This window comes from Limulus polyphemus, unplaced genomic scaffold (genome assembly GCF_000517525.1).
Source record: "Limulus polyphemus unplaced genomic scaffold, Limulus_polyphemus-2.1.2 Scaffold5442, whole genome shotgun sequence".
Lineage (NCBI taxonomy): Eukaryota > Metazoa > Arthropoda > Merostomata > Xiphosura > Limulidae > Limulus > Limulus polyphemus.
The window spans coordinates 45,033-60,802 of record NW_013671052.1 but is presented as its reverse complement, the minus strand read 5'-3'; the positions used below and the strand labels follow the sequence as shown (position 1 = coordinate 60,802).

The following is a 15,770-nucleotide window of genomic DNA, read 5'->3' as shown; positions in this document are numbered from 1 at the left end:
CAGAAAAACATTTGTTTAATATTTCATGACTGAGTTAGTTAACGGACGTTATTTATATTCAGAAAGTATTTTTTGAATATCATAAATTACATTGTTTGAATAGTGATATTGATCTAAGAAGAATTTTGTAATGAATTCAATTAATGTTAATTTAGATAGATATTTTTAAGAAGGTCGAAAGTTAATGGAAAAAGTAGCTGCTAAATAACTTTATAGTTGTCACTGATATCGTAGTAGTTAATTTAAAATATTCGATGAATTAATCAAAACGTGATCTCAAGGTGATATTATGTATTATTATTTGGGAGATGTAGTTTGTTGCGCAAGATTTTTATTGACCTACCCTCGCTCCAGTTAAGGACCAGAACCTAGAGGATCCCAGTTGCCAAATTCATGTTAGGGTCTTATATAGAAGTTATTTAACTTCCTCCCCCCATTTACTAACACTGTGTTAGTGAGTAAAAGATATGTTTGTTTATAGATAACTCAAAATAGCCGAGTAATATATAAATGAATCTATCTTTTCCTCGCTAACACAATAAGTGTTAATAAGTGTGTGGGGGAGGGGGAGGGGGGTAATAATTTGTATATTAGCCCCCAATTCCTGACATAAAGTATAAATCTAGATCACCGGTCATTAGTTTCACTGGACAAACCAGTAGGTGGTTTTGTAGAAACACAAAAACACAAATTTAGTTTTCAAGAATTAATTGACCATTGATACGTTTTGCCAAATTAAAAATAAATTATGGATTTATAGTTTATTGAAAAAGAATCAGTTCTATTTAGGAATGTTTATACACGTATTACAAGAAAATTACTGCAAGGAAAAAGTTCAGGATACAATATAGCTGATAAACATAACGTAGAACTGTGACGTCATGCCAATAAGTTCAGGATACAATATAGCTGATAAACATAACGTAGAACTGTGACGTCATGCCAATAAGTTTAGGATACAATATAGCTGATAAACATAACGTAGAACTGTGACGTCATGCCAATGAGTTCAGGATACAATATGGCTGATAAACATAACGTAGAACTGTGACGTCATGCCAATGAGTTCAGGATACAATATAGCTGATAAACATAACGTAGAACTGTGACGTCATGCCAATAAGTTCAGGATACAATATAGCTGATAAACATAACGTAGAACTGTGACGTCATGCCAAAAAGTTCAGGATACAATATAGCTGATAAACATAACAACGTAAAACTGTGACGTCATGCCAAAAGTTCAGGATACAATATAGTAAAAGCCTGATAAACATAACGTAGAACTGTGACGTCATGAAAAAAGTTCAGGATGCAATATAGCTGATAAACATATATTAAAATAACAACGTGGAACTGTGACGTCATGTATGGCACCAAGACAACAGTTTAAAGTACCATACATGCTTAACCCTGTGTTAAAAAAACGTTTTTTTTTGTTATTTTACTTCAGGGGTGAGGTGGGAGATAGTGGTGGTACTTGTCTAATTAATTTGAATCTCCTGACCTCCTACCTTCCACGAGAGTTAAAATATTTAAACACTGAAATGATAGATTTTTCTATACAACCCATTTTCTTATAACCGTTTTTCAACTTTTATACCTGTAGACCAGATACTGTAATTTGCATTTACATTAAAACTTATTTCATTTTGCTTACGTGAGCAGATAACGAAGATTGCATTTTTTATAATTATCAATTAACTTGTTCGTTAGCATATATTAAAAGTATCATTTCTTATAAAGAGTGGTATATATAAATTTAGAACTTGAACGTTTGGTGTCCGAGATCTCGGGAGAGTTAAGAAATGGTTGACAAATATTTTATTATGCACTGTTAAGAACGTAAAAAATATGGTTAACTTAGGACTTATATTACGTGTAATAATAATTCTATATATTACTTGCATCTCGTTACCATTGGTTAATTCCGACTCACCAGTTTTATCTAGCCTGGTTGATTGTCCTTTTTTTTTTTTTGTCGGAGTATTGTTTTGGCGAAAATAAAGTTTTATGGCATTTTCTTGAGATCAAGTTCAATTCTTTACTCCCTCTTGAGTTCGAAATATCAGTTCAGATTTCCAAAATGGCTTCCATCCTAATTCTAGTAAATCACAAGTAACCTTGGAAGGTGTTTAACCCTGGAAGGTGTTAGAAGGTGTTTAACCGTTCCAACCTTGGAATGTGTCGATGTTCACAGCGTATTTTAGAGAGTGACTTCATTGTACAATTTCTTGAGTGACTGCACTTAAGTCACGAATTTTCACCACGCTTACTTGCAGTCGGTCGAGAACGACTATCTCGAGACCACGTGAGGTTTTATCAGTCTACATCCGACGTGCAGTAACCACTATAGGTTCGTATTCGGCTCCTGTGATGGCTGGGTTCTAGAATGACGGATGAATCCTTGTGGTTGTGTGGACACACGTGTCCATGAGGACAGTGGCACAAAGTGTCCGTGTTCACATCTTCCACTTCTGATCGCTTTCGCACGGAGAATAAGCGGCATGGCTCTTTTCTCTGGCACAGTAGGGGCTATAAGAATTAGAAATTGTAACGTTTATACCAACAGTTCTTTTTTTACAAGCTTTTCAGCGATTAAGTTATGATAAATAACGAAATATGTTTTGTTTGACAGTAGTTGATTTTAACATTAAGTACTTGCTTTTTTTATTTAAGTTTCCTAACTTATATTTATATCTTCAGACAAATACACACCAGACTTTGTACTAGTCGTCAAAATTAAAATGATAGTTCTAAAAACATTTCCTAGATGGCGAGACTATGGTTTGCAGCTTTGGAATTTGTCTGTGCTGGTTTAATAATATGGAAAAATAATTAACTTCATAATAAAGATCATAGGTCGAACACAGACTTAGTATATTGGAATATTTTTGATTGTATTTGTATTCTTAGATCACGTAATAAAATAACCGCTGTAGGGTTTAGCAGAGATATAAATTAATACATTTTATAACCAATGAATTAGCTTTTTCATTTACGGTGTTTCTTAAATTTGAGATCTCGACTGTCTCCGAATGGAGTGTGTTAGTAAACTCGTACAAGTCGTCATACTGTGTTTAACAGTCTCAAAATGGAGTATGTTAATAAACTCGTACAACTCGCCATACTGTGTTTAAAAGTCTCCAAATGGAGTATGTTAATAAACCCGTTCAACTCGCCATACTGTGTTTAACAGTCTCCAAATGGAGTATGTTAATAAACCCGTACAACTCGTCATACTGTGTTTAACAGTCTCCAAATGGAGTATGTTAATAAACCCGTTCAACTCGTCATACTGTGTTTATAAGTCTCCAAATGGAGTGTGTTAATAACGTGGTATATCTTGTTGTAGTGTGTTTAAAATACACGAGTTGATTAAACTGCAGGTTGTTTTAACTGTTTTAGTGTCTGACTCGCTGTATACAACATGACTAACCACTAGTTTTACTTCCAGATCTGCGAGCCCGTCCGAAAACTCCCGGTTTGTCGATATATCCGTGACGTCACATGGACTTATGTTGAAAACCCTGACAATACGACACAGCAAACAATGCAGTGCGTCTGTCCCAAGAAAAGTTCTCCTTACATTATAAAACATCACTCCTATACAGTGCCTACTGGAGTAGCACATAGGTATTCATTTGCCTGCTCACCGCAAACTGTAAGTATTTTAAAATACAACTAACTTCAGGCCCAAAAACTAATTTAATGGGTAGTGGTTAGTCATGTTGTATACAGCGAGTCAGACACTAAGATAGTTAAAACAACCTGCAGTTTAACAACTAACTTCAGGCCCAAAAACTAATTTAATGGGTAGTGGTTAGTCATGTTGTATACAGCGAGTCAGACACTAAAATAGTTAAAGCAACCTGCAGTTTAACAACTAACTTCAGGCCCAAAAACTAATTTAATGGGGGCTATATTCATATTTCAAAGTAATAAGACAAACTGATTCGAAACAACCTCAATATTAAACAACCCAAATAGTGTCAGAACATAATAAACCTCGACATTAAACTACCCAAATAGTGTTAGGACATAATAATATCGTATGTACTGGGTTATAGAGCTCTGGTTCTCAATCATTCAATCGTGATGTCGTCCTCAATTCTGAGGGTCAACGATTCCTGATTCAAGTTTCTTATCCTCAATCCATTTTCTAATGCCATTGAGGAATGTAATTTACTATCTGCGTCTCGCTTTTTTTCCTTCGATTTTACCCATCAGAATCTCTGCTGTCCTCCCCTCAGATCTAAAAATGTGGCCAACAAGCTGTGGAGTGAAGACAAACAGCTCACTCAGTTACATTTCAATAGAATTAAACAGAAGATCAAAATTGTTTTATAAGATTACACACGTTTGCTTCACATACTTTGAAAACACTTGTGACTATTACGAATTAATGCAGATCCTGTCCAGGATTTTGTTAAACCAAACAGATATCACAATCCGGAAGAAATTATAGTGGAGTCAGTTCGAACTGACCGAGAATGAAGCAGTTGGTTAAAAGTTAACAGAGGCGTACGACAAGGTTTTGTTTATACGCTTTACGAGAGAGGTAGGCCTAATTACTGATACAGAAGGTTAATGTAGATATAATTTGTAATAATAGACGAGACGCAACGGTTACTTAGCTGGTTTGTTGATAAAAGAAAATATTGTGAATAACTGTCAATAAAACTAAGACAACGGTAATTTCACGATCAGAGGAAGCTTCCAGAATATGCATCAACGTAGAAGACAAAGAGTTGAAACATATAAAGGAGTTCACTTATTTTAGACATCATCAGCGAAAAACAAGAGAGTCGAAGAAGAGACTACGAAAATGTAATGTTAGATCAGTCTTGCTCTATGTGGTGGACTTTCCGCTGTAACGAAACGGCAGTTGGAATGATACACGAATGATTAAGATCAGCTACATAGAACCAACGACTGAAGAGGAAGTGTTGGTACGTGCAGAGAAATCACAAACAATAAAATATTCACACTTTCCAGTTAACCTCCAACATACATATTACAATACAGCGTAACTTATCAGAATCTAACAAACCTCTAGTTATGAATTATAATCCTGTTATTGTCTTAAATACCTTCTTCCGTTTCAAATACTATCTAAGATCATATATTTATTTTGACTGCCTTATGACACAATATACTACCCTCTATCATGATTTATAAATTTCTATGTCCTATTTACATAAATTCACTTCAATACAATTACTATTTGAACATGTACCACATTCCAAAATATATATATATTACATTTTATTCACGCCTCAATTATCTCTAGTTTCAGTTCCTTTGCGACGAAAAAAGCGTTAATTTTCTTAACGAACCTCACGTATGTTGGAGGTTAACTGGAAAGTGTGAATATTTTATTGTTTGTGACACGTATGTTGGAGGTTAACCAGAAAGAGTGAATATTTTATTGTTTGTGATATGTATGTTGGAGGTTAACCGGAAAGTGTGAATATTTTATTGTTTGTGATATGTATGTTGGAGGTTAACCGGAAGGTGTGTTCCGGTTAACCTCCAACATACATATCACAAACAATAAAATATTGGTACGATACTCGTCTATCGTAGTTTTTCATGTTTTATTAGTAATCAGTATAAAAGTATTTTTTAGGAGTTAGTAACATAAATGCGTTTTGCGTTGTATGTAAAGACAATGTAGGAACTTGGTTAATAATACATATTACCAGTCATTAATAACGTATCAATATTATTATGTCGTTACATAAACATTTACCCAAACCATATATGTAATTTAAGTTAAACTAAACATAGCCTGGCTTCAATACAAATTTAGCCAAACAAATAAAAAGTTTGTTCGTTAGTATGGAGTCGTATGTACCTTATACTGGCGAGTCTTCGCTATCACCGTATGTCCGTCTTGGTCGTTCAAGGACATAGAGCACGTCTTCTTCCCTGGACATCGACATCGACGTTCAACCCACGGCACGGAGTATACGTCGACTCTGTTACACACTGACCACTGTCCACATTCAGGAAGATCGTCTTCAGAATTCTTTGATAAATAAATAACCATAACATATTTCGTACGAAAGGTTTATTAGTTCCTTAGTATAGATGAACTTGTATTTATCTTGTACTGGCGAGTCTTCGCTACCACTATTTATTAGTTCATTTACAAATCGATACATGTAACGTTTTTCAAAAGTTCAAGATTTATTATATCGTTATTAAGAAAGAATAAGATTAAAAATATTCTCATATTTCAAGAGACGTTTCTTTGAAATAATAACAACTGAATAATAATATAAATAAAATAATAGTCATTATATTTATTTTAAGTCATCAATTGTCTTTGTGCTGATTGGTTTTCAACTGCTTTGCTCTACGGCTGTGTTAAGTAACTGGTTCGTAGAGATGCATATTAATTGAAGTTTGTTCTGCTTGTTCGCTGAACACCAACTGCATTTGTTTAAGATGTTTTAAAAAGGATGTTTCCGTCTAAGCTTCTTGAGTAACTTACGATGTACTTTGACTGGTCTTTTAGATAAATATTTGTAAAAGAAGGATAGGCAGAGCACACAGTCTAAGTTACATAAGCGGCTTATCTTGCTTACTAAGATATCGCACGTAAAGAAAGCTTATCCTCCTACTGCTGAATAGTGCACGTAAAAGTAGTCCTAGCGGTAGTTTGATGTACACTAAACAACGTCGCTTCATAAAACTGTATCTGCTCTGTAAATAATGTCGTTAGATTTGTCTGTCTTACAGTCTGACAACGATATTGTGCAGATTTGTGATTAATAAAAGATAAAATTGCCCATATCTGGCTGTATGCCATACCCCCAGCCTAGCAGCAATGCTACATTATGAATCATGGCTGTCTTACCCGTAGTCTAGCAGTAATGCTACATTATGAATCATGCCTGTTTTACCCCCAGTCTAGCAGTAATGCTACATTATGAATCATGCCTGTTTTACCCCAGTCTAGCAGTAATGCTACATTATGAATCATGTCTGTTTTATCCCAGTCTAGCAGTAATGGTACATTATGAATCATGGCTGTCTTACCCCAGTCTAGCAGTAATGCTACATTATGAATCATGTCTGTTTTATCCCAGTCTAGCAGTAATGCTACATTATGAATCATGTCTGTTTTATCCCAGTCTAGCAGTAATGCTACATTATGAATCGTGTCTGTTTTATCCCAGTCTAGCAGTAATGCTACATTATGAATCATGTCTGTTTTATCCCAGTCTAGCAGTAATGCTACATTATGAATCATTATCTGTTTTACCCCCCAGACTAGCAGTAATGCTGCATTATGAATCATGTCTGTCTTACCCGTAATCTAGCAGTAATGCTACATTATGAATCATGTCTGTTTTAACCCAGTCTAGCAGTAATGCTGCATTATGAATCATGGCTGTCTTACCCGTAGTCTAGCAGTAATGCTACATTATGAATCATGGCTGTCTTACCCCCAGCCTAGCAGTAATGCTACATTATGAATCATGGCTGTTTTAACCCAGCCTAGCAGTAATGCTACATTATGAATCATGGCTGTTTTAACCCAGCCTAGCAGTAATGCTACATTATGAATCATGTCTGTTTTATCCCAGTCTAGCAGTACTACTACATTATGAATCGTGTCTGTCTTACCCATAGTCTAGTAGTAATGCTACATTATGAATCGTGTCTGTCTTACCCGTAGTTTAGCGTAATGCTAGATTATGAATCATTTCTGTCTTACTTCAGTGTGACAATGATACTGTACTCAGAGTAATATCGTTGCATGTAGCTGTTTTGTTATTTTCTTTCCAAATGTTATTGTGAGGCTAAAGAATTTACTTCGTTTATATACAGTATGAGAAGTGATTGTGAAAACAGTAATCTAAGTGATTATAACTTACTCTATGAAAATGAGCTACATCAGAGTATAGTCACGTGCTGATAACTAATGCTGGGATTGGCGGAGTATAGTCGCATGCTGATAACTAACGCTGGGATTGGCTGTCATCTCATCAGTTTTATAGTGTTATATCAGTATAATGCCTATAAAAGTACAGACACTCGTACTATTCCTAGAAGTAGTGTAGTGGATGTACTCATGATTCTCAGGACAGAAATACCATATGAAAACATGTAGATACCAAAGTTTCGGCTGGTCAGGGCTACTTCATGTGATAGGCTGAGGTGAAACTACAGTACAAGCTGGACAAAGGAGAACAGTATCAACAATAAAGCATGCTGAGGAACCAATACACATGTGAGCTGTATCTCAGCCAATGATGGCACCTTGACTGCTGGCAGGTACAGTTAGGTTCTTATACGTCATGTACTTTAATCAGGAACAAGACATTTTGGGCAGGGGTTCATCTTCCAGCAATACAGCGATCGCTAGCATGCGGAAAATGTTATAAAATAATAAATGGGAGAAAAAACAAGATTGAAGGAGTAACTGCAGTCATGACTTGACCTGCATAATACCCTGGTCTGAATACTGTTGAGGCTATATGGGCTTACATTAAAACTGAGGAAGTGGCTGAATTGCAATACGAGTCTCAGTGATGAGTCTGAGGTCTTATAACGCTAAAAATTGGGCCTCGATACCTGTGGTGTGCAGAGAACAGATCGTCCATTGTGTAGTTTGGCGATTAACAACAAACATGAAAGGACCGTATTTAAAGCAAATACAAAATACTAGTGTATTGTACAACTGATACGCTTTTCTTTTGTATTTATTGTAATAATATACTCGAGTAATCATAAATAGACAATTTAATTGCAATTATTTATTTTTGATGATGATGCAATATAAATTAACATACACATTATGTGCGACGCTTTTTGTTTTAGACATTGTTGTTTGAAATTTTTGTGTGTATATGATAGTATTGTTTGTTTCAGTTGGCATATATTTATCTAATAAAGCTTAAAGCTCGAAATAAAACGTTTGAGTAGTAGTACTTGAGAAGTGTTTAAAAAATCTGTATACACCAACTAAAATGGAAACATTGATCCAGTTTTATTTAGTATTTATTTTCATTCCCTCAGCCCCCAAGTGGTACAATGGCATGTCAGTAGATTTACAACGCTTGAAACCGTGTTTTTTTGCTTAACTTCAAAGAGACAAACAAACATTCCCAGACTCACGAGACAATGTAGTAGATGTTGTGTTTTATCGAACTTTGTACTAGATATATAATTAGTAATCTTGAACTTTTTAGTTTACTGATAAGTACATTAGAATTTTATACTATATTTTTACAGTTTATATTTTATTGTCCAATTAATCTATTTCTGATTTCATTCAGAGATTATACAGTTTGCTGTGATTTTATAAAATACGATGTTTTTGTTTAAACTGTATTGTTTTAAGGTGAAAAGAAACTTGGCTGAAAGCTACGAAACCGTTACTGTAATCAGTAAATAATCTGAAATAGTTGTAAAATCTGAAAAGAAGAATAAAACAAATTGTTTTATGAAATGACACACACACAACATATCTACCGTTTCTTTGTGTTATAAATATATTGGTTACTATAAATAGTATAGCTAGCTTTGATTGATAACTAGTTCGTCGTTGAGACATAGACTTGTTTAGGGTTAGCGCAAGAATCGTTTGGTTATACTGCACTCTCGTTATCAGGCAGTTGGGAAGTAAACGGTTTAGTTAAACCTAACGCGTGGTTGAAAGTTCTGAGTACTGCGTTTTTTATGGTTGAACAAGTTTGACTGGTCAAACTCTGTTACGTTAGATAAACGTGATGATTAGTTCATGGATCTGGATTATTATTGATTTATTCACGCATGTTCCAACTTACAAAAGGCAGCTTTTCCCGCTCTCCCGAGAGTGTAAGTTAAGCGTTGATAAACGTATCCGACTGTCGTAAAGGGCATTGAGATAAAACCTAAAAAAGATCAGATACTGGGGAGTTAGAAAAATACAACACGTTTTCAAGGAGAAAGACTAAGTTCGAGGACATCTCTTTGATTCGTGTAAAACAGGCCAACGGAAATAAACAGTTCGAATTAACTAAATTCTGTGATATTGCTAATGTCACTGATATTGAAACAATAGTACAAGATAAACTGTTGTAATGGTACAACTGATATCTTGAGAATGTTATAATTCCAGGAGATCTTTAATTACATGTTCCTGCCATCACGTTGCTCGTTCAAAAACATTTTGTTTAATCCTCAAACTATAGATTTATTTTATTTTAACATATAAATCGGTGGGGTACACATATTGCACCACACGAAGTAATTTCTTTTTTGTTTCAAGGAGTTATTCTGTAAATGTAATGTTGGGTAGTTGTTGGCCTGGAAAACATCAAATCAAATAAATGCCCACAGTTATTACCTGGACAACAACTACTTAGTTCTAAATACTATATTCCAACACTGGTTTAATATTCCTCTAATCACATTTTAATGTAAACATTTATTTCTGCGACGAACATTGGAAGCTGCTAAAAATTCGCGTTAATAAAGCCTGGAGACGTTTTGAATGGGTAGTGAAAGAAACTTTATTATAAGTAACAAATGTACAACGTTTCGATAACCTTTTGTCATCATCAGGTACGAAATCTTGTCGAAACGTTGTACATTTGTTACTCGTAATAAGGTTTCTTTCATTACCGATCCAAGTCGTCTCGAAACTTTATTTTCTAAAAGTGTGTTCCTTATCATTAAATTAAAATACAGAAAAACCTAGTAGTGCACTCTTGGTGATACGTGTTTAATTCCAACAGATGGCAGTTACAAATAATATTATCAGTCGAGTTAAAGCGATTAAAATAGTTAAGGAACTACCGTATTGACCCGATTATAAGGCGATATTTGTTTTTTTTTATTAATAATTAGGCTGTAAGATTCATAGTTGCCTTATAATCGCAGCCGACCACAGACCCCTTCCCCTACTCTAGCCTGTCGCATTCCTAAATGTTCAGATAGCATGCGCGCCAGATGTTCGCTGAAGGTCATCGCTAATTCTTTCATCTAATCCACCTGCAAGTTGTTCAATTATAGTACTGATTTTGCGAACCTAAAAAGGACGTTATGACACTAAATTTTTTCCCCCATGGTTTCTGAAAATGGTGTCGCCTTATATTCGAGATCGCCCTATAATCGGGCAAATGCGGTAGTACTTTTATCTGCTCTAGTTAAACTTATATAGTGTCGTAATTCGCTACAACTTAATGTGGATGAAGAATATGTATTTATGTTGTATATTTGTGTTTAGTTGTGAAATATTAGTATTCTTATGCAGTAGAAACATATACATGATTATTCAGGATTTTACTTGATCAGGACTTGTGTAGAGTTAATTAAAAAAAAATAGACTTATATTAATACACTACTCTATGTACGGAGATATAGGCTAGTTTTCTGGTAAACATCTTACACAATAAATAATGCCAGTCTGGTCACCTTCAGGAAGTAACAATCTGAAACACCCAGCAAGCGAACAAGTACCTTCCATTGAGAAGGTACTAAATACAAGACTGGAGAATGGGTACCTTACGTTTAGTGGTGCAATAATGACCAACTACCATATTCGAGGTCAAGTACCTTGCGTTTGGTAGTGCCAGTATGACAAATCGTCATATTATAAGTAAAGTACCTTGCGTTTAGTAGTGCCAGTATGATAAATCGTCATATTAGAAGTAAAGTACCTTGCTTCTAGTAGTGCCAGTATGACAAATCGTCATATTAGAAGTAAAGTACCTTGCGTTTAGTAGTGCCAGTATGATAAATCGTCATATTATAAGTAAAGTACCTTACGTTTAGTAGTGCCAGTATGACAAATCGTCATATTAGAAGTAAAGTACCTTACGTTTAGTAGTGCCAGTATGACAAATCGTCATATTAGAAGTAAAGTACCTTGCGTTTAGTAGTGCCAGTATGACAAATCGTCATATTAGAAGTAAAGTACCTTGCGTTTAGTAGTGCCCATATGAAACAACAACATTATATTAAAGGGTAAATGATTAAAGTAGGTAGTACCTGTCTAATTAAACCTTTAATCACACGACTACTGGTTTATATAATTTCATAATAACGTACACTAGCAAGGCTTTTCACTTCAATAGATTTATATACATATATTTTCATTGTTACTAAATAACCCTTTCTTTCCGGTAAAGTATAGAATGAAGATGCCATGTTGATTTATATATTGAGCCTACTTTTATATATATGAAATACGTGTACCGGAAAACAAACGTGTTTCATTCATTCAACTTTTGTAAGCGTTGGAAAACAAGTTCCTTTGTATTGATGCCCATTGATAGCAACACAAGCAGTTTACGAACAACAAGTTTTTAAGATTCAGTGAAAACATTTAACATATGTTATTTGTTCTTCTGAACGGGGTGTTTGTTTTACACAAGTAATTAATGGGAAGCTTCCTTTTCTAGACGTTGATAACTAACAAGCTTGGTGAGATTTATGTTGAGACCAAAGTTAGAACCAGTCTTAGGGGGTGACGCCCAAGAGGTTGTTTTAGCCGATGTGGATCAATCCAAATATGGGCAAAAGCCTCTGAATGTAGAACAGAAATTCAGGAAGCTTGTACCGTTGTCACAGTTCCTAATGTTCCGACGAATAGTTTTAAACTTGACAACAAACACCTGTGCTTCCAGATGTAGAGGTCAGGTGTGGTAAGGAAACTACAAAGTTTTCTACGTTAAACTATTCTGTATAGAAAAACAACAACGAAAAGATAGATAGTTTCGGAACAGAATTTCAGACCAAGAATTTTCAGCTAAACCTAATTTGAACAGTTTGCATTAAAAACTACTCCTGCTTGGTACTTGTAATAGAAACCGGTGTAGACTTCTAAAACTAAAAAGCTACTGATAAGTAGACTAGGTATAGTAACACGTATTTACTGTTTTACCTAAACTACGAGATTGAATGGTTTGATTTTAGCCGTGGCATAACGGCTCATAGAACGGCTCCGAGTTTTATTTTATTTTTATGAAGTTCAAACTTTTAATTTATAGCTTCGTCATCTCTTGACCGATTTGAGATCTAATTACAGTTTTGGACTCAGGAGGTCAAGCCCTTTCGATTGATATATTTGATCTTGCCCAAGATCCCATCGATTAATTTATTCTAATCCTGCCTAAAAGAATTTCAATATGAGGGAAGTCTTGTGGAGATCTTGATGAGTAATAAAATCGAATCGGGTATACGCGTGTCCCACTCTTGGTATTGCTGGCACACAGAAATATAGCTAATAAATAAAGAAATAAAACAAAGATCTCATAAATTAATTTACTCTAATCCTGCCTAAAAGAATTTCAAGTGCCGCGACTATTGGGGATTGTTTCAAGTCTGGACCAGAGAACGTTTAAAACTGCCGCGACTATTGGGGATTGTTTCAAGTCTGGACCAGAGAACGTTTAAAACTGCCGCGGCTATTGGGGATTGTTTCAAGTCTGGACCAGACTTGCAGAGAACATTTAAAACTGCCGCGGCTATTGGGGATAGTTTTAAGTCTGGACCAGAGAACGTTTAAAACTGCCGCGACTATTGGGGATTGTTTCAAGTCTGGACTAGACTTGCAGAGAACGTTTAAAACTAGTCAGGCAAAATTAGACCTTTAAATCACATAAAAGGAAAAGTGAGTGAACATTGACATAACGGCTATTATGTTGGTCATCGCTTAACTTTATCATCACCTGACCTAAACTTTAAAATGAAAAAAGGAAGCATTGCACGTGTTTTAATGGTGGACGTTTGTAAAGAATGTGTTTAAAACAATGACCTGTACTTGAAATACCAATATTTTCATCTGAGCCCTCTCGTCATAAAAACTATGATGAAGCGGATTATTTGATTGTACAGGGCTAAAAGGTAACACGCCTTGTAAAACAGTGTTTTGGAAAAACGTATCGGCCCGTTACTACGTTCTTGAACATGAACCAGTTTTGTGGGTATACCCATAATGTACTACATACTTGAACATGAACCAGTTTTGTGAGTATACCCATAATGTACTACATACTTGAACATGAACCAGTTTTGTGGGTATACCCATAATGTACTACATACTTGAACATGAACCAGTTTTGTGGGTATACCCATAATGTACTACATACTTGAACATGAATCAGTTTTGTGGGTATACCCATAATGTACTACATACTTGAATCCTTTTTGTCGGTACACCCATAATGTACTACATACTTGAACATGAATCAGTTTTGTGGGTATACCCATAATGTACTACATACTTGAATCCTTTTTGTCGGTACACCCATAATGTACTACATACTTGAACATGAACCAGTTTTGTGGGTATACCCATAGTGTACTACATACTTGAATCCTTTTTGTCGGTACACCCATAATGTACTACATACTTGAACATGAATCAGTTGTGTGGTATACCCATAGTGTACTATGTAATTGAATCCTTTTTGTGGGTATACCAATACTGACCTCAAGGATATCATAATGCTCATATCATTGGATGGAAGAAAACCACAGAACTGGGAATCCAATGATCATGTGTGGATGGAAGAAAACCACAGAACTGGGAATCCAATGATCATGTGCGGATGGAAGAAAACCACAGAACTGGGAATTCAATGATCATGTGTGGCACATGATCATTGGATTCCCAGTTCTGTGGTTTTCTTCCATCCACACATGATCATTGGATTCCCATTTATCTGGTTTTCTTCCATCCACACATGATCATTGGATTCTCAGTTCTCTAGTTTTCTTCCATCCACGTTTGATTGTGATCTTAACAAATAATTGGTTAATCATCCAATGCGTGATTGTGATTCTAACAAATAATTGGTTAGTCATCCAATGTGTGATTGTGATTCTAACAAATAATTGGTTAGTCATCCAATGTGTGATCGTGATTCTAACAAATAATTGGTTAGTCATCCAATGCGTGATCGTGATTCTAACAAATAATTGGTTAATCATCCAATGTTAATGCCAGACCTTTACTTTCCGTTAATGCCACACTTCGCATTATGGGCACATTTCTTGAAAAGAGGGGAGTGGGCTGCACGTTCACCGGAGACGCGTCGCATCCGGACAAGTGATTCTAAATCTTACCCGTAACCTAATTTTAAGCAAACAATGTCGGTTGCTGTTCGTGGTGACCATAATCCTTATTTAAATGTCATGCCTGTATTAAGTCATCTCTACCAAATGTGTACTGATCAGCTTAGTGTTAAACATCAACCTCGCGTAATATTACTGCTCTTGTTATTTGACTCTATAAACCTGTCCTGTGTTGAAAAACGGCATACCATATAACCAGAGACTTAACTATGAAAGGTGCCCACCCCCCGCATAAAAGTTAATTGGGCCCCTACATTTATTTCCCCATAATTGTAGTTACGATTCGGGCTGATTCGGGCACCTTTTGGCTTTATAAGAACTTGTTACCCCTTCTGTGTGGCAAATACATTATAAAACTTATCTTGTTACCCCTTCTGTGTGGCAAACACATTATGGAACTTATCTAGTTACCCCTTCTGTGTGGCAAACACATTATGGAACTTATCTGGTTACCCCTTCTGTGTGGCAAACACATTATAGAACTTATCTTGTTACCCCTTCTGTGTGGCAAACACATTATGGAACTTATCTTGTTACCCTTCTGTGTGGCAAACACATTATGGAACTTATCTGGTTACCCCTTCTGTGTGGCAAACACATTATAGAACTTATCTTGTTACCCTTCTGTGTGGCAACACATTATAGAACTTATCTTGTACCCTTCTGTGTGGCAACACATTATGAAC

The 15,770-nt window shown here is 35.4% G+C and overlaps 1 protein-coding gene across 1 annotated transcript in view; it reads right to left on the bottom strand.

Annotated features, from left to right (window-relative positions):
• Window positions 1-2,004: 2,004 nt before the first annotated feature.
• Window positions 2,005-15,770, bottom strand: part of LOC111089175 (protein giant-lens-like) — a 41,668-nt gene continuing 27,902 nt past the window's right edge. Inside the window, exons 2-3 of the mRNA XM_022401144.1 lie at window positions 5,843-6,034; window positions 2,005-2,535 (exon numbers count right to left, since the gene is read on the bottom strand). Of these exons, the coding sequence (XP_022256852.1) occupies window positions 2,323-2,535; window positions 5,843-6,034 (405 nt within the window). The 3' untranslated portion in view covers window positions 2,005-2,322. The remainder of the gene's footprint in view (window positions 2,536-5,842; window positions 6,035-15,770) is intronic.